Source organism: Chrysemys picta, chromosome 1 (genome assembly GCF_011386835.1).
Source record: "Chrysemys picta bellii isolate R12L10 chromosome 1, ASM1138683v2, whole genome shotgun sequence".
Taxonomy (NCBI): domain Eukaryota; kingdom Metazoa; phylum Chordata; order Testudines; family Emydidae; genus Chrysemys; species Chrysemys picta.
Window position 1 is genome coordinate 189,224,632 of NC_088791.1, and position 20,100 is coordinate 189,244,731.

Here is a 20,100-nt window from a genome sequence, read left to right on the forward strand (position 1 = left end):
TAGGTTGCATATTAGGAAAAACGTTGTCACTAGGAGAGTGGTGAAACACTGGAATGGGTTACCTAGGGAGGTGGTGGAATCTCCTTTCTTAGGCCTTGGCTACACTTACGAGTTACAGCGCTGTAACTCACTGACTGGCTACACTGGCAAGGCACACACAGCGCTGTATCTCCCTGGGTACACTGCTGCAGGTACTCCACCTCCCCGAGAAGCATAAGAGATACTGTGGAGTAGCTACGACTCCCCTGTGAGTGTGTACCAGGAATCAACCTGCAGCGCTGTACTGATCACCTTGTCAAATGGCCAATCCTCTCCATTGTTGTGCCAGGCTGCAGGAATGTGGAAGTGCCGGTTTCAAAGCTTGTACCACAGAGAAAAAGCAAACAGTTTGCTTTGAGTAAGCGGAATGAACGAGTTCGGAACTTGCAAAATAGAGTGCTGACACACTCCAAAAAGCACTCTCTCTCCCCCACACTCCCTGTCACACTCCACCCGTTTTGAAAAGCACGTTGCAGCCACATGAATGCTGGGATAGCTGCCCATAATGCACTGCTCCCAACACAGCTGCAAATGTTACAAGTGTGGCCACACCACTGCGCTGGCAGCTGGCAGTGTGGACAGACTGCAGCGCTTTTCCCTACTCAGCTGTACGAAGACAGGTTTACCTCACAGCGCTGTACAGCTGCAAGTGTAGCCAAGTGCTCAGAGGTTTTTAAGGTCAGGCTTGACAAAGCCCTGGCTGGGATGATTTAGTTGGGGATTGGTCCTGCCTTGAGCAGGGGGCTGGACTAGATACCTCCTGAGGTCCCTTCCAACCCTGATATTCTATTCTATGAAAGCCAGCCTGTGCAGGGGTGGTATTGATCATTTTTAAACAACATTTGGTTTAGCAGGACCTCCACTTGTGAACTCAGGCACTGCATGCAAGCCATTCATTACCAAACATTGCAGGGTTTCCTACTCCTTTGCATAACTTCGGGGTGGTTATGTCACCCACTTGATGAGTCCATACAACAATAAACCAAGTTATTTTATAGCTTTAAAAAAATTAATAGGGGGCAAGAGGAAAAAAGTGTTTGCTTTTAAAGAAAAGCTTAAAAAAAAATCACCCACAATTCTTATCCAGCAGGAGCTAAAATAAAGCCGTACATTTTCCAGCAATAAAGCGTGACAAGACTCAGAAGTTGTTACTTAAGAGACTGAAGCCAGTACTAAGATGTAGGCTAGTCGTACACCCAATGATTAAAGCAGAAACAACTTTATATCTAGACAAGGGAAGAAGTGTATGGAGATGCCCTTTGAACATAGCAGGGGTGATTGAGGCACAGAATGAGCTCATCTCCTGCACAAATGGCAAGTGTTTCCAGACGTGCTTGGTGAATTTAAACATCACAGCTTCCATCTCTGCACTTTGAACTCCACTTGTCAGGTCACTAACTGGCACAGTACAGTGTAGAAGTTACCTCCTGCTATCCATACTGGATAATGTGGCAAGCTAAGGTCTGGTATTTGATCCTAACTGCATACTACTTTTTCTAAGAGCATCACACCATTCCTGGGGCATATTAGACTTGTGGAGAAGGGGGGTGGTAGTGGCAGTAGCTACACTTATCCTTTCCACAAATGCTACTGCACGTTTTAAAGATTAAGCTAGAAGCATGTATGCGCTTTTATGGTGAAACATATCTACCTCCTTGCATTATTTCAAGCTCTGTAATTGATTATCTTGCACAGGCAATGTGGTTTATTGTTTAAAAGGTATAATCTGGTCTACCAGAGAAACAAACGCAATAGCCACAAGCTCAATTGGCCAAGAGTGGAGAAAACAGCATCAAGTAGTAAGACACTGACTTTAGTGTCCAGCTGGGACTCAGAGGGTGTGTCTAGACTTCAGTTAAAAACCTGCAGCTAGCCTGTGCTGCCTGACTCAGGCTACAGCCTGGGACCATGTGAGGTGGGAGGGTCCCACAGATCAGGCTGCAACCCAAGCCTGATCCTCCACACAGCAATTTAAACAGCCCTGGCCTAAGTCAGCTGGCACAGGCCAGCTGCAGGTTTTTAATTGCAGTTGTGGATCTACTCAAAGTGTGGGGGTGAGAGAGAGAGAGACAGACCAGGTTGAGGGTATGAGAGATAACAGGGACTAATCGGTCAAGAACAGACCAAGGAAAATTAACATAGGAAAATGAACGTTTCAGGAAAGTGAGGCCACCCTTAGACAGGGCATAGAATCACAATCCAATTCAAATACACACACACCACTAGGTGACACATTTGGGTCAAATGGTACAACTGTGAAACCAACTAATGTGGAATGTTTGAACACATACATTTGATCAGAAGTAGATCCAATTGGGGGGGGGGGGGAGGGGAAGTTAACTAATTAAAAGATCCTTTGAATTTGGCTTTAGTAGGAATTTCATACCAGGAAAGGTTTTTCCTCTTTGTTCTAATTTACAACTGTACTAACTCATCAAATTGGGTGTAAGTGTGATGTAAATATGCACAAGCTTTGTGCTGGTCATCTGCACAGGGGTGAATTCCACCTCAGTGCGGGGTGTGGAAGGGAGCTGTTGTCCAAATAATCATCTAACCAACTACCCCCTTCTTTGTACAAAGAAAAATTGTTTGTGAAATTGAACCAGGATCTTCATAAAATTGAGCACATACACCTTTGTAAGGAGCAAAGTTGGAGGATATACTATAATGGGCTTGGATGTTTATCAGCATGACACTAAACCTCAATTTCACTGTACACATCAATTGTTGAAAAAAAAAGATTTCCATCAACAATTGAAGTTTACAGTTAGGCAGTGATGCTGCTTGAACTTAGAGTGCGATTTAAGGTTAGTACTTTATATATTTTATGTTTTAATGTGTATAAAATAACTGATTCTTAAATAATTCTTGTGCAACTCTCCTCCCCCATAAGTTCCCATAACTGAAAATTTAAATATATTTTTTTAAAATAACTGATTAGAAAAATCTAAAAACTTTTGCCAAGCCAAACCGTTACAGGTCACTGGAGTAGTATTAAGCAGCCCTGAACAGCTGAAATCCATTTATTGGATTTTGGTTACAGCTTGCTCTTTTTGATCACGGCAGAAGTGACAGAGATGTCCTTGGTGCATTCACACCCCACCCTTCACCACCACAACGCTATTCAGATGTTTTCAGTATTTTATTGTTTGACAGGCATTTACAACGTTCCATTCATAGACCTAAAAACATAAAAATAGACCTTCTTTCAGCTTATAAAAGAAATATACAGGAACCTTTGACATAGACATGTCATGACATTATGTACAAGAACAATGGCACCCTCCCAAGCACCAGACTTTCCAGTCGGACAACTACAACCTCTGCTTTTCTACTAAATTGGGACACAATGGACTTTAGATGATATAGAACAATGAAGTGATGATAAAAGGGTATAGAAATCGTTCTAAAGCTTTTAGGAAAAGAAAAATCAGAAGATAGCAAAAGCAGATACAAGAAAACATTCAAAAGACTATAGTGCACTGGTAACCAGCTGGTGGCGGGGAGAGGGGTGGGGAAGGAATGCTGGCTGGGACACAAGACATTTGATGTTTTGGGGGGGAACAATTTGTTATGTTTCAAAATATAGTCACAGCTGATCTTATAAAATATAGTCCTAAAGCTATTTATAAAATACCAGGTTTCAAAGTATCCACCAATGTGTCAAACATCAATAGATACAAAGAAAATGTCATTATCTTCCTCTTTTGTAGGTGGAAAGTGAAATGGGAAAGCTATATAAATCTAAAAAAATTAAAAGTGCTATATTTTCTCTTTTTTTATATTTGGAAGTCTACGTTAAAAACACTAGATTTTTTACCCTGTTTTAGATATTTAAATAAAAAGGTTTGAGAGGTTTGCTTATTTAGAACTTTGTTCATAGTGTATTGCAGTGGAAAAAGCCTTTACAAAGGAATTTATATATACACTAGTTTCATCCACATTAAGAGTTGGATGAGGTCAGTTTTTTGGCCATAAATTCCCCCCCTCCCCTAAACCCAAATGTTGTCAGTCATAATGGGCCAAATTCATCCCTGATATGACTCCACTGAAGTCGTGGATTAATTTAGCCCTCTTTGTAATTCAGTCACATTATTTGTAACATAACTGAATTCCAGTTATCCCTAAGCAGGAGTTTCCAGTTGATATTTTAATATAATATAAAAACTAGCCTACTGAACCCTCTGCAAAAAAGGCTAGCCTCCTATCCTAAGTAACACTAACATTCTTACCCATTTGTGCCTCTGCATCTCAGGTAAAAAGTACAAAAAAAAATTTCAAGTGTTAAATTTGGATCTCTTTCAAGAGTTTGGCAACTTTATAAAATTTTACGTAAAATTAGAGCTTCCAACACTGAAAATAAGTTAGACCAGACACACCAAGAGAACGCAGCACAACATAAATCCCAACCTTTCCTCACACACTCCTAAAATACATGTATAGTCTTTTAAGAGGGAAAAGATTAAGAACACCGCAGCTGTACAGATTAGAAAGGCAGTTTCCTCATTAAGGAGATGAGCCTCTGATTGACATTTCACAGATACAAAAACCTCTTTGTTCATTGTGCTATCACTTAAGTTGCACATACGTAAGATGCCGACAGTAACTTTTCTCCAGTGATATTACGTATCCCATTTTAGAATAAATAAAAGTTTAAAAGCCCTTAGTAATATACAGATAGGACTCCAGCTTATTTCAAATTTTACACTCCCCGCCCGCCTTTTAAAGTTCCTAAAATGTGGCTGCAGTTTCAGAGCGGTTCAGCTGCCAAAACTGTGTGTGCAAGCTAAGGGATCATGCTCCACTGCATGTATTTGGGGGGAAGAGGGGAGATATCTACACAGACCATCTAATGAGAAAGTGACAGGTTTAGAGCTCAGTGTTCAGTTTTCTGCTAGGTACAAAGTCTTCACGCCTAACCCAGATGACTTCTTCACTATTACTTTCCACCCCGCCATTGATCCCAGAGAGTGCAGCTTGCTTCTTCAACTGAGTCATTCTGGCAGCATGCGTGCCCATTACATGCCGTGCTTTCTCTGCCCGACGTGACTGGCTGCTTGTAATGGAAGCAGCCTGCAACTGCTCCTGAAGTTCTCTGTCAACTGTGGTGCTTTTCGTAGACTCACAGTACTCATCGTCATCGCTGAGGATGTCTGTTTCTTTGATGTCCTCCTGCTCCTCATACTGAGCAAGGTCAAACTGTTCCTCTACCCAGCGGTCAGTGTCCCCACTGGCTGTGGGCTGCTGGGATTCTTTATCAGGGCTGCTTTCGAAGACAGCATCCGAGTCAATGGTAAACCTGTTTCGGGCCAGCCGCCGCCTCCTCCTCCCAAGAGACTTGCTTGGGGCAGACACTGCACACACACAAAAGATAAAATCCCACATGCTTTACACAAGGTAAAAATGTATCTAAAAACTAGTCTTCCAACTGCCCTTTCCTAACATCCCTTGGCACCAGCTATCAGGATTTCCCAGCACGACCTACTCCTCCCTATCAATATGCATGCATAAGTTATGCTTTACTTAGCTTCTCATGGAAACAGGTATTTTTTTGCCAGCTGTAAAAAGTTTCTGCTTCTTAGATCCAAAAATTGAGATAATGGGCCACAATTACTGTTCCTCCTAAGTGGGTGGCAGGCAGGCAGCCAGCATGAAAAAGCGTGAGTAGAGCTAAGCTTCTCACCAGCCGTGCCCTGCTGTTAACAGACTGCAATAACCCAGCTTGTCCCAAAACTGACAAGGAAATAGTGTGGTGCCTCCACAGGAATGATGTAGAATCATTCCAAGTTAGACGGAGCTGGGAGACACTGGAGTTGCTGCCTAATCTTTATGTAGGTGCAAGTGCCCCATCATTGCTGGGTTATTTTCTGGCTTTTGCTTTCATAAATTCCATCTTCAGCATCAGACCTGTCTGCTAGTTTTGTGACTGGTTCAGATAGCATTTTGGCATCTTCCATGTTGAAATATCTTCATATGAGGCTTGTCAGACAAAGCAAAGGATGAATTCTCCAGCTGAAGGATCTGCAGAAATGTCAGTGTTCTGTGCACACAATAGCTCCACTGTAGGCTGTTGAGATTCAGAGGTGGTTGTTTGTCCCCTCACGGACAGCACCTTCAGAACACATCTATTAAACGCATTCATCTTTGGGGAAAGAATCATTATCCTAAGCCCGAAAACACAAGTATATCAGCTCAGCATTTAGGGTTAAAAAAATTTACAAGTAAGGGCCCAGCTAGGCTGGGGTGGGGCACGCAGGGGGTTTACCCCCACTGCATCCACCATGCAAATGACTAGACAAACCCACCTAAAAGAAGATTCTGACATTTCAAGCATATGGAGCCTCATGGGATGATTGAAGCACTGTGGTACAAATTAGATACCTTTTGGGCTGCCTTTGAATCTTAAATGTGTGAAAACCTTCCCTAGCCTCTGAGAGAGGCCATGCTGTGAATGTTATTGGTGTGGCTTGCTTGTTACAGAGGAGGAACAGAAAGCCTGGTTATCTGGATCTAATGAGCAGAAAAAGTATATTTAGAAGCAAGTTTCTTCCCTTCTTCATTTAGTGTTTGCCAAAACACGAAACTGCTTTTCCCTGTGATTTTTTTTTAAAAGTGTGTTTTGCCTGAAGTCAACTGAAAATGAAGTCCACATTTTAAGACAGACCATTTAATCCAGTGCACCTCTGAGATCTGATGAGGACAAACAAATGCCCACTCCCAATAGAAGTGAAAAAGGAGAAATGGAGGATACATGAAGCAGAACTAATTTCAAACCCTGCTGAAGATTTGAGGTGATGAGCTAGAGACACTTTTGGAGCTGGTTTTGTTTTAAACCACTACTGGTCATCTGTAGAAATCCTGTACATAATTTTGCTGCAAAGCTTTATTCAACTGCAACCCATTTGGCAGATTAAAAAACGTACAGTTGATTGAAACTGAAAGGAGTCCCATTTGGGCCTCCTACACCAGAAGGATCATTGCTCTGATGTTGAACCTTGAGTGAAGAGTGGTATAAATGGAGGCACTTGTTAAGGCTCTTATAGGGATGTGAAGGCAGGTCAGATGCAACACTAACCCTGATCTATGGGTAATAAATATTATAACTCCGATGTGACCTACAGTGGTGCTGGGATCAGTGGGATCTTGAAAGTCTGCATCCCTACAGTACCTGCCCTGTTCATTGCTGGCCTTGCACCTTTTAGAGCACACAGTCTTTTCCCTCCAAAAGGAACATATTGTTGGGATGAGGGCAGACTTTCAGTTTTAAGAAGCTGCCTTCTGTGCTTATCACGTAGAATGGAGTGCACAGCCTTCAGAAAATCTTTTCTGTGGTCTGGGGAACTGAAAACAGGAAAAAAAAAAAAAAAAAAAAGTTAGGGCACAAGCTCACAAGAGATCCATAATTCCTGCAAGTATGTGACAGAGCAAGATAAATCAACACCAGTACTGAAAGAAAATGTGAATTGTTCTGCCTGCCTTTCCCTGTCATTCGAACATAAAGTTTTCAGATCAAAGTTTATAATGTACACCTTGCTTTGTTAAATCTGTGCAAGTTTAAACCCATGTCCAAGGAAACAAGCATCCTGCATTACGGAAGTACTGTCTACCTCTCTCTTCTTCCTTTTCCTCTGATGCCAGCTACTCACTTATTTGGCAAACCTATTGTAGCTAATGTAATCTCTCATATTGTGTGCTTGCATTGGACAGACTGAGCAGAAATCATGCAAATCTCATCTAGACAGCAGGCTGAACTATTTTTAATATCAGCCCAGTAGGGACTTCTATCAATTTAAAAAAAACCCTAAAAATGGTAAAACAAAATTCTGAAGTAAGGGTTAACCCTTTTAAATATACAGATTATATCATGTTAACATGGCACTGTACTTTTGTTCGAAGCCCCTTAATAGTGGGAGTCAGGCCTTGCCAGCATGGAAAGCACTGACCAAACTGGACACTTCAGCAGCTGCCTGGCGTTCTGACAAATGCTCAGTGACAGTGCATGCAGCCTTAAAAACAAATTTGCATATAGAATTCAATAGCTGGGGGCAAATTTGCAAGGGAAAAAAAATTAATATTCCTGTAAAGCTTCCGTTTTGGTTAAATATGGCTTTGTTCTGTTTGAGAATCCTTCGCCAGTAGAACTAGAAAAAGTTGTAAATCTCTTGTGCTATCATCATGTATTTCTTTTAAGAACAACGAGCATCTAGAAATCCAGCAACAATAGAACACATGGAAGCACGCTCACCTACAGCAGAGGTGGAATGTTCTCTCTGGTCTGCCTTCGGACTCAGATTTAACATGAACAATCTCGCACACGGAATTGGTCTCTGCATCTAGAGAGATATGGAGAACATTTTGTACCATGTTATACTACTTAATTATATACGCGGTCACATCATGTTGTAATTTCAACTAGAATTGAGAAGTACTCTAATTGTGAGAAACAGTTTTATTAAATTTAAAAGGTATCCTAGAACACAAGTTGATTACAAACCCTAGCAGAAGGGCACTTGGTTATGACTCCTACACTTGGTCACACACAGTTACATACCCGACAATAAAAATTAAACCATTAAGGTCAAAGACTTTTCATAACCCTCCACAATGTAAAGATTTTTTAAATTCCCAAGACAACTATTATACACCTAGTTTTGTTAAGTCTGAACTTATTTATCATCTTCACAGCGTATGTAGTTCTGCACCTGCATCGTCTTCCACACAGGCTTTATTGAAGCAAACAGACCCCTCTGAAGTGTATACAACTAGTCATAAGGATTTTCTCTGGTAACAACAGCAAAGTGGTTACATGGCCTTTGGCCAGAGTGAGTGTTTGTGTTATCTGAAACAAAAAGTATTGTCCACAAAAAAATTCAAACTTTGAAAACCAAAACTCATTTTTTCTTGGAGAGTTTTCCACAATTTTCAAGTACAGCTTTTGCCTTCTCTAATCTTACAACCCACTAGAAGGCAGAAGAGGAGGAGAGAAACAAAATGGGAGGTGGAGAAACACAAAGTCAGTTTTAGAACTTTGTTTGTTTGTTATATAAATCAAACACCACACACACATACAACCCCAACTCCTATAAAGAGCATATGTTGGATAGTAAGCAATGAGATGGGCATTTTAACAGACTTATGAATACATTTCAACATTACCTGCACTTGCCAGTGCGCGAACCTGCAGAGCTTCTAAGGGAATCATGTGACGAAAACGGAATGGGTCCCAGTCTTCATAAATTGAAGCCCTATGTGATCCTCCCTGGATCAAAAAAAGAGTCAGGAAAGTTTACATTAGGAATTCAGAGGCTTGGTATTTTTTGGTGGTAGGAACCATAGAAATGCCTATGAAGAAGTTTCATGAATATTAGGTCACGGGAAGGAAGTATAGATAAAATGTCACCATGCCACAATGATCAGTTCTCAACACCTCAAAAAAGCACTTAACACTAATGTTACAAGAGAGCTGGACTTGACATAACCACAGCCATTTTGTGTACTCAGCTCACCATTACCTGAAAGCAAGACCACCATGTAGTCAGGAATAATTTGATGTTTGCCTAAGCAAACAAAACAGCTGCTTTAATAAAAAATAAAAACAAAAAAATATAAATAGCTAACCTTGGATCTGGGTGTCTATGACCATAAGTTTCTTGCTAGAAGTTACTTTGCTAATAAGTAAAGTTAAAAGTTTTTTGCTAAGGCTAAAAAATTGTTAACCCATTGGGGGTTACTATAAGTCGTGTGCTTTGCTTTAAGCAACCTCTACAAAAATTAGTCAAAATGTGCAATTTAAAGAGAAAAAAAATGTCAATTAGCTAAACGATTGACATCCAACTCCCCAGTGGCTAAAAGGAAGGCTGACCACTTAACACCATCTCAAACTTTAGAGTACCTCAGATATAGTTACCCAGACTATTGCTCTTTTAAATGTGTGCTTTAGACTCGAACAAAACATTTTAAATAAAAGCAATCTTGTGTACCAATCATTTATCAGAGGTGTTGTGTCCCCCATTCAATTTCCTAAAACTATCTAAAAAAAAGTGTGTGTTATTTGAACCCATCGTTTTGGGTTCAAATATCCTCAGGTAACACTACCTGGAGGTAGTTTGCTATTTCTTGGCTCATGGATAGCAATTAAGCCCATTGTACAAGTCAAAGATGATCATTCTGCACAAAATAGGCCTGCCCACTCTATCCTCCTTCCAAAAATTCTTGTACACTCAAAAAACATCACACCAACATTGTGTCTACACTATGTCAGTTGGGAACCAGCATTAATAACCACTGCTACTGGCCCCAAAACACTGCACTATGGCCTTAGTGCAGCAATGTGCTTAAAGTTATGCAAATGCAATCCCACTGATTCCAAATAAGACTCATTTGAATGTTTAGCTAGATTGAGGCCTATGTAACTGCAAGCAACCAACATTTACTCAGTGGTGGTGATGTGTGCACAAACCAAAGTCCAGAATTGAAGACCATGTTTTACATTCACTAACCATTACAGTAACTGATGAAGGCCATACAGAAGAAAGACATCACATTTAACGTGGTGCACGATTTCAGAAGGGGTAAAGTTTAAAGATGTCAAATATGCCTTGAATACATTAGTCACAAAGCTCCCTCTGCCCTTTAATCAAGGAAACACCCTATCCCAGCAAGGATACAGAACTGGGTTACAAGATACTCACTGGTCACCCTGTCAGAGTAGGCAGCCAACAATCCATATTTTAGAGACGTTAGCTAAAGAATCTTATCACTCCAAGCAAGGCCGGCTCTGGCAGGGGAGGGCGCCAAGCCTGGCCGGGGCTCCGGCTCTCCCCGGCTGCCAGAGTGCCGGGGGGAGGGCGGCAAACCCAGCTGGGGCTCTGCTCTCGGGCCGGAGCGCCAGGCCGCGCCGTCCCCCTCCAGGTGCCGCCCCAAGCACATGCTTGGTGGGCTAGTGCCTGGAGCCGGCCCTGACTCCAAGAATAAGAAATGCGATGTTTAAATGAGAATTATTGTCAGTCCTTACTAGGCAAGAGTCTCAATGACATAGGGATGGAATCTCTCTCTCTCTCTCTCCTTGTAGCTATGAATACTGACACTAGTATACAGTACTGTCTTTATGCACTTCGAGTTTTTAGTTAGTATCATATGCCATAGAGAAGTTACTCATGAATGAACATCAGATATCCAACCACCATCATACCCCATAAGCATCTTTTATTTAACCACCCTCTTTCACATTACCAGGACCCTTGCTAGTTTAGAGCTGTATGAAGCCCACCTCCCCCCACATTTAATCAAAAAGGATCACACTGCATATTTATAAGATTTCACAGCACTAGTGTCATAGGCATGCCTGGCCTTGTCACTATTATGGGCACTCTAATAAAGGCAATAATGGCATTTTGTTGCTGTTACTTTTATTAAGCTTTAACGTACAGCACAAACATAAAAAAAAACAGTAAGGAGGCAGAACCAAATACACCTATGGCACTATGCAAGTTATACACGTATGCTATACTTGCAAAGTATTTTCGACCTACTAGATAGCTGCATGGTGAAATAGGTTATTAGCCTGTCTATATTAGTTATAGAATTGATGATTTTTATTGCTCCCATCCCCAAAAGACGGTTCATGTTTCTATAATAGCTATTCTTGGATTATGCTGCACAGCAAGTATTCCCTGCATAAGGATAATGGTTTCCAGAAGTTTTGTTCATTTTGAAGGTAATTTTATCGTATTAATGTAACGATTACAATTTAAAATAAAGGCGGAACTGCCACCGCAACCAGAAGGCCGTAAGACCACCCTTAGCCACATATGAAAATGCTGCCCTACACACACAAAACACACAAATTTTAAAGATTTATCTTTGGAGCAAACAGGGCTCCATTATTTTTACAGATATAAATATAATCTTTCAAGCCAAATTAGAAACTGTGCATTTAACTGTTTTATGACTCAGCTATCTCTCGCTCTTATTCCTTTAAGATAATGTCTCTTGTAGCCCCAAAGGATGCGAAGATATTGGATATAATCAAGGAATTTACTATGTCCACTAAATTTAGAGGAACTATAAATGATTGTTGCATTCTGGAAATACAGGAGTTGTAGGTCACAAGGAGTACTCAAAGATATAAGCACCAAAATGGTATATAGCTTTGAAATATACAAAGAAAATTAAAAAGGGAGGGGTGAGAGTCCAATTAATATTTGGATAATACAGAAATACAGTCCTTGAGATGAATAAAATAGGAACCTTCCAGACAAGAAAAGGATTGAAGGAATGTGTTATACACCAACACCTTCTACTGGATATCAATAGAATCTGCAGAGAAACAGAGCTGAAAGCAGTTTGGAAAGCATCCAACAGAATCAAGAGGGCAGCCACTCTCCAGCAACCCCTCAAACCAGGGTGTAAAAAGGGGTCACCATGTGGCACTCCAGAGTTCACTGAAATCACAAAAGCAGCGGCAGAATCTAGGCGTGCTACTGACACTTGGCCCAGCCACATGGCAAATCCTCCTCTTTCCCAGGGTTACAAGGTTGAGAAAAAGCAGCGAGATTTCATTTCAGATATTTTGTTCTTTAAGATAAGTAACAAAGTTCCTTGTTTCAGAGTAGCAGCCGTGTTAGTCTGTATCCGCAAAAAGAAGAACAGGAGTACTTGTGGCACCTTAGAGACTAACAAATTTATTAGAGCATAAGCTTTCGTGGACTACAGCCCACTTCTTGATAAGTCTACACTGTTTCTAGTGAGACCCCAAAAAACTGGATTTGGATTTTAACAAAGTAGTGCCCTAAACAAAGGGGAAACATGCTTAGGACACTACTTTGGCCTAGAGAGTTTTAAACTATACCTTTAAGCAATTATTTCTAGTATTTTAAACTAGGCCATTTCATATCAAACATTAAAAACAGCAGGGACCACATTTCTAAGATTGCCTTAAGGCAAAGTGCAACTCTCTTCCTTGGGGAATTACTTCAAGTGTGGTAAGTGTATTAGAGATAAAGAACTGATAATGGGGAATAAGCGAATGCAATAAAAAATGTTGGATATTTGTATTGTTTATTTTCTGTTATAACTGCTTGACCTCAATACTGTTCTATGACAATTTCTTGCATGCCCTCGAATATTTGTTGAATCTACACTGGATTGAAGAACTGCTGATTACGTACTTCTGTGGTTCTTGGTAACCAATCAACAAGATTATAAAGGCAAGAACACCAACTGTCCCGATTTGAGAATTCTGTCCAAGGTAAGTGCTGTTCTGAAGAGAACCTACTGTTTAAAGTTAATAAACTAGTGCTCCCTGGACTCAATAAGAAGCGGTTATCCTAATTAAATTCTATCCCAATATTGGCTACATTCCCACTTATCAAATTGGCAAAGCTAGTTGTTTAATTATAGCAGGGGTTGGCAACATTCGGCACGCGGCTTGCCAGGGTAAGCACCCTGGCGGGCCGGGCCAGTTTTATTTACCTGGTGACCCGGCAGGTTCGGCCGATCGCAGCCCCCACTGGCCGCGGTTCGCCGTCCTGGGCCAATGGGGGTGGCGAGAAGCCGCGGCCAGCACATCGCTCGCCCGCACCGCTTCCCGCCACCCCCATTGGCCCGGGATGGCGAACCGCGGCGAGTGGGGGCCGCAATCGGCCGAACCTGCTGCGTCAGCAGGTAAATAAAACTGGCCCGGCCCGCCAGGGTGCTTACCCTGGCGAGCTGCATGCCAAACGTTGCCGACCCCTGGATTATAGCTTTAAAATCTAACTGGCACCTCAAATTATTCATAAAATTGACCCCATTCACACTGACACAGGGCAAATTCCTATTTGCAAAAGGGAGAAAGGCAGTTATATGTTTAACCTGACTGGTGACTACCTGCTTGTAAAAATCTTTACAACCTACTAGCACAACGATGTAAAGAGATTAGCTAATCAATATTTAGCCACTGTATAATGGTTTACAGGTACAAATACAATTAGAAAATCTTGGCCTTGCTCATTTTGGATCCCTCAATACATAGTCAAATTAGCAACAAAACTTACAAGTTTCTTCTTCTGTTTGGAACCATCTTTATATACAAGGACAACAGCAGTTTTGAACACTAGAGAAAGATTAAAAACAAAAACCCACAGTCAGTAATGGTCCCTGTACCCTTGTCTCCTGTAAAGCCCAAGCGTACACAGAAGTCAAACACACACCATTAATCATGACAAGATCATACACATTCCTGGTAAGCCTTTGTTTCAGTCAGGGGCCAGGAGGGGAAAAGAGCAAGAGGATAATTATAAAGACTCTATGTTCCTGTATTATTCTTCCCCCCAGTAGAATTTACACAACAATTAATTTCTCAGGTGGCTTTGATGTTTCAGAATTCACAAGTTAAGTGTTCTTTAAATGGTTATTCACACAATGACATGTTTGCAAATTACAGGATTCTACCTAAAATAAAATGTTTTGTTGTGTGTTTTAAACCCATCTGGCTAAGCCCACTGAATGGTTGGTGTATTATTAGTACTACAGTAGTGCCTAGGAGCCCCCCAATCATAGATCAGGACCTCACTGAGCTAGGCACTGTTCAAAAACAGAACAGCAAACTACAACAAAAAATAGTCCCTGCCTAGTTGCATGCAGGGAGTCATAGGGCTGACACTGCATTTAACAGACCAATGGCGTATTTGGACCATTGATGTCTGTGACAGTGGCCTATAAATAGGAGTCAATATACAGTTATAGCTGGAATGTTACATGCACATGTTATGGGAAAGTTATGTTGGAATTTGGGTTTAAAGAATCAGGCAAAGGAATGAAATCGTAATTTCCACAGTGGCCCACAGAGCGACACCCTTCGTTTTAGAATTAAAATATTTGGGATCTTGAGATTTTATAAAGAGGATTTAAACCTCAGTGGTTCAGGAGCCAAATTAGCAATCAGCATCACCCAAAAGAGCCATAGTAGTGTGAATTCATTGTTTATTTTCTATTTATATACATATATTATTCTCACAGCAACAGAACTAACCAAGTATTCTACAATTGGTTAATAACATAGTAAAAGCATCCTGCTTAGTAATTAAATCAGAGTTTTAATGTGCGCTGGAAAGAGCCACAGGAGACATTACAGAGCCTCAGTCGAAGTATCACTGTCCTAGGTGTAACTCTAAAAACAAGAAAGCGAAGTGCCATGAATTAGGCTTCTGAAACACAAATACTAATCAATCAAGGGTGGGGGAGGATTGCTAACATGTAGTGGGAGGTTTTAGCTACTCACTTCCTATGGACTTTGGGCCACATTCTACTCAGTTACAGTAGTTGCTTGAATTGAATCTCTCTAGATTTACATCACTAACAGAACAGAATTTGGCCCTTTAAAATCAGGGGCAAATCATTGTGCGTTTAATTTTCCAAGTTCTAGATGATGTAGCAGGAACACTGTTAGGTAACTGTCATTCTCTATGTACATTTCTCACAGATCTTAGGTGTCTCTGCTCAAGTAAAATCTGCAATCCTATTTGTGTTTGAAAGAATCACCAGAGTACATACCAAATGCTGCTAACTCAGGTTCCTTCTTCCATTTCCCCAGTGATGCAGGAGGGTTAAGCCAGATCACTGTATTATGCAAAAGTAGGTCTCCCATGGAAAGGTCTGCAACCTGCCAATCACAAACATATGAAAATACAAAAGCACCAGTGTCATAGAATATCAGGGTTGGAAGGGACCTCAGGAGGTCATCTAGTCCAACCCCCTGCTCAAAGCAGGACCAATTCCCAACTAAATCATCCCAGCCAGGGCTTTGTCAAGCCGGGCCTTAAAAACCTCCAAGGAAGGAAACTCCACCACCTCCCTAGGTAACGCATTCCAGTGCTTCACCACCCTCCTAGTGAAATAGTGTTTCCTAATATCCAACCTGGACCTCCCCCACTGCAACTCTCCTCAGAAGTCATGTGCTCCAGACCCCTAATCATTTTTGTTGCCCTCCGCTGGACTCTTTCCAATTTTTCCACATCCTTCTTGTAGTGTGGGGCCCAAAACTGGACACAGTACTCCAGATGAGGCCTCACCAATGTCGAATAAAGGGGAACGATCACGTTCCTCGATCTGCTGGCAATACCCCTACTTATACAGCCCAAAATGCCGTTAGCCTTCTTGGCAACAAGAGCACACTGTTGACTCATATCCAGCTTCTCGTCCACTGTGACCCGTAGGTCCTTTTCTGCAGAACTGCTACCTAGCCATTCGGTCCCTAGTCTGTAGCAGTGCATGGGATTCTTCCGTCCTAAGTGCAGGACTCTGCACTTGTCCTTGTTGAACCTCATCAGGTTTTTTTGGCCCAATCCTCTAATTTGTCTAGGTCCCTCTGTATTCGATCCCTACCCTCTAGTGTATTTACCACGCCTCCTAGTTTAGTGTCATCTGCAAACTTGCTGAGAGTGCAGTCCACACCATCCTCCAAAGGGTTTTAACTGCCTTAGTAGATTTAGATGAATTTTACTCTAAAAAGCAGCAAACTTTTGGAGCAAGATTTTCCATCAGGACTAGGCAGTTGCAATTTTGTGCAATTAGATTGTGCCAAATGCTAACTGCATTCAATGCTAACTGATCATACATGCACTCAAATCCCTAATTTTTGTGCACAAGTTAGGTACAGCCTAGCGTTGAAAGTCTGGCCATTCAAAATCTGTAAGAAGGTTTAATTTCATAATGAAGAAGCCAAAAATTTCTGTGAACTCTTATAGTATTTGTCCATCTCTCCCTGTTTCAGTTTCTCATTAGATTGTTTTACATTTAATGTGCTCAAAGAATTGAACACTTCTACTAGCTGAAGCCAGCCACAGTGCTTCTGGTACACAACTTTGCCTCCTGTACACAGCTCTGCCAAGGAATATTAATCGAACCTGCAAGTTCTACGTATTTCCTGAGCAAAGACTAATAACAGTGCTGACCTTTGTGGGCAGATATACAATAAAGTTGTCAAGACAAATTAGATTTTTCACTTTGATCTCCAGAGGCAACAAGTCAGTTTCATTAAGACTCACCCTTTCCCACATCTAGAAGCTGTTTTCCACTTTTTTCCCCGTGAACACACAAATTGAGAATTCAGCACTTGTGAGAAGCGCTAAGTTGACATCTCTGGAAAGTTAAGTCCTCCATTTAGCCACAGAACAGAGTACAACATGGGTAACAGCAGTGCCTGCTTCCCCACACTGTCCCCCTGCCCTGAACTGGTGGGACCTCTAGGCCAACCCAGTCTCACTTGTGTTTAAAATGTCAGTAAGTTACTAGCACACAAGACTGCTCTTCAATCCAGGGTTATAGCACTTCCACTCAGTCCTGCCTACCAGACCCAACTCTGGTCTCCACATACCTCTTGGTAGTCTCAACACCAATTGTCCAACCCTGCTTGCACCTGCAGCCTTCACAGTGCTGCTACCCTCAGGACTACCCTCCTCCATGAGCACAACTGCCTCTCCTGCTTGACCTCCACTGCCTCCAAGTAGCTGCTGAAGCTCACCCCTCCCATCCCAGCCCCACTTTCTCATCTCAAGACTCTCCTCACCATTCCCGCAGGCTGCTGCTCTAGTCCCCCTTCTCCTCTGCTTTGTTGAATCCCCATCTCATACCTTAGTCTCACCAACCTTCCATGGTGAGGTTCCACCTTGAAAGAGTTCCAAAGAAGTGGTCTACATTTTCAATAGTAACTAGCAATTTTGAGATGCCCAATTTGAAATGGGCCTTATTTTCACAGGGTAAGCATTCAGCACTCTCTGGAAATCATACTCCTTTAAGGAGTCTTGAGATGAGCACCCAAAATCACCAGTCACTGCTGAAAGATTGTTTCCATGTATTGGTCTCCAAGCCTATACCATACCTTTAAGAAGAACTTTTAGCATGTTGTGCTAGACACAATGCAGAAAAAGGAATTTGTAATGGTAGCTGTAACAATATGCAGTAATTCATACCAGAAGAAAGAGACCCCTGAATAACAGACTTGTAATAAAGAAAGCCAAGAATAAAATCCTTACCTCTTTTTTTTCCCCAGTCTGTTCTGCTATAAGCTGATCAAACACTGCACCATACTCTTCATGTATTTTCTGCATTTCATTAATATGGCTGGCAACTTTGTTCATTGTTTTTATGGCCACTAGAGGAAAAAGCAAGTGGAAATTAACTAGTTACGTAGTTGCTTCATGGAAAGAGGGGAAAGAAATGTGCCCCACCCCCCAGTTTAGCAGGTAAACACTGTTCCATAGTTCAGCACCTTACCATCAAGGTGATAGTGTTCTTCACTGTCTGCATCAGTCAGAGCGAAGAGTTCCCTCAGCAGGAGAGGATACTTTAGTATCCGCTGGATAGGTTTGATAAGGTAAGACTCCAGTGTTGAGGAGTGTTGCCGTCTAGGATTCTGAGCATCCAAAAATGCCTTAAAAGCAGTGTCTGTCTTAGCTAGAAGTTAAAATTAAAAGTTGTTTTTAATTAGCCCAAAGATCTGCCAGTATGAAGTAACTTTTTAGAGGGTGAAATTCACTTGCCTAGAATAAGCGTGGTTTGTGGAGAAATACACATTTTGATCAAGTATACAAGACCATGTTTTATACACTTCAGGTTTTTAGTTAGTATCAAATGCCATAGAGAAGTAACTCATGATTGAACATCATACCAAGATAAACATCTTTTATTTAACCATCCTTTGTCACATTATTTCTAGTACTGTAGAGCGGTATGAAGCCCACCAACCCTCCTCCCTCCCACTAGTTTAATCAAAAAGTGTCACTGCTATTTATAAGAATTCACAGCAGTAGTGTCATAGGTATGTCTGGTCTTGTTAATATTACGTGCATCTTTAATGGCATTTTGTTGTTACTTTTCAGCCTTAAAGTACAGCACAAACAACAAACATCAAAAAAGTTGTAAGGAGGTGGAACAGAATACACCGATGGAACTATATAAATTATACACGTACATAATACCTGCGATATATTTCAGACATACTAGATAGAGGCATGGTGCAGTAAGTTGTTAGCCTGCCTATAAATAGAGCATTGATGATTTTTCTACTGCTCCCAACCCCAGAGATTGTTCAAGAATGGATACTATAAAAATGTGAGTATGTTGTACAGGAAGTATTCCCTCCATAAGGATAATGGTTTCCAGGAGAAGTTGGGCATTTAGTAGACAGTTATATCAATACAATAAAGTTATTACAATTTAAAATAAAAAAGGCACTGCCACTGCAACCAGAAGGCCATAGGACCACGCAAAACTGCATATGAAAATGCTGTCATACATATACATTCTACCAGACTTTTAAAGATTTATCTTTGGAGCAAGCAGGGCTCCAAATCTAAGTCTACAATTCAACAGATACAAGGATTTTAAAAGGCTACCAGCCAAAGATACCCAGCCTATGTCCTTAATAAGGTCAACCTAGACGCTGCCAGGAGAGAGCATAAAAGTGGCTGGCAACAAATCCTTTATTCGTGTATTCAGGGGGATTGCCAGCATGTGTCTGCATGGTAAATAGAGTTTACAAAAAAAAAATAAAAAAAAAATCAGAAGTCTTCTGGCTTATTTATCTGACATCAAGTGTTCCTTGAAAAATCAGAGCATATTTTTTCTAATTATGTTGCTCCTGCAACTGGAACTGCTAGTCTACCCACCATCCAAGATTTAAAAAAAAAATTATATAAATAAAGCTTTGCTGAATCCACTACTAGATTAACTCTTTCAAGGTGAAAGTCACTCCCGCAGAGCGGGCACATTGAAAGCCAGCTCCACAGGCACTTTGGGCACAGCAGCTCTTCAGCGTAGTATGGAGCTGGAGATCTTTTGCAGCACCTCATGGAAGAGGGAGGAAAAAGGGCCACACAAGCTGACCCAGATTAGAATAGTGGCGGCAGAGGAAGCAACAAGAAGATTTCCCTTGTCCTCCACTCCCTTCTTGGAGGCTCCCTGCCAAGTTTCTTTTGGTTTTAACATAGGACATTAGCCGGACTTCTGTAGTACATGGCCCTTAATTCCTATGGGTATCACAAGCTTCACTCCAAGTGCAAAGGCACACTTATTCGACCT

At 41.4% G+C, this 20,100-nt stretch overlaps 1 protein-coding gene across 7 annotated transcripts in view; it reads right to left on the reverse strand.

Moving 5' to 3' along the window:
* Positions 1-3,162: 3,162 nt before the first annotated feature.
* Positions 3,163-20,100, reverse strand: part of TIAM1 (TIAM Rac1 associated GEF 1) — a 270,110-nt gene continuing 253,172 nt past the window's right edge. For 4 of the 7 annotated variants that reach the window (XM_005283901.5, XM_005283904.5, XM_005283905.5 and 1 more), the window contains 8 exons: positions 18,295-18,474; positions 18,054-18,172; positions 15,574-15,682; positions 14,076-14,134; positions 9,196-9,298; positions 8,285-8,372; positions 7,208-7,380; positions 3,163-5,393 (listed from right to left, as the gene is read on the reverse strand). In XM_005283901.5, the coding sequence (XP_005283958.2) occupies positions 4,909-5,393; positions 7,208-7,380; positions 8,285-8,372; positions 9,196-9,298; positions 14,076-14,134; positions 15,574-15,682; positions 18,054-18,172; positions 18,295-18,474 (1,316 nt within the window). In that variant the 3' untranslated portion in view covers positions 3,163-4,908. Of the gene's footprint in view, positions 5,394-7,158; positions 7,381-8,284; positions 8,373-9,195; positions 9,299-14,075; positions 14,135-15,573; positions 15,683-18,053; positions 18,173-18,294; positions 18,475-20,100 lie in introns of all 7 variants that reach the window. The other 3 variants (XM_008165270.4, XM_042855753.2, XM_008165271.4) reach the window with 3 other exon arrangements.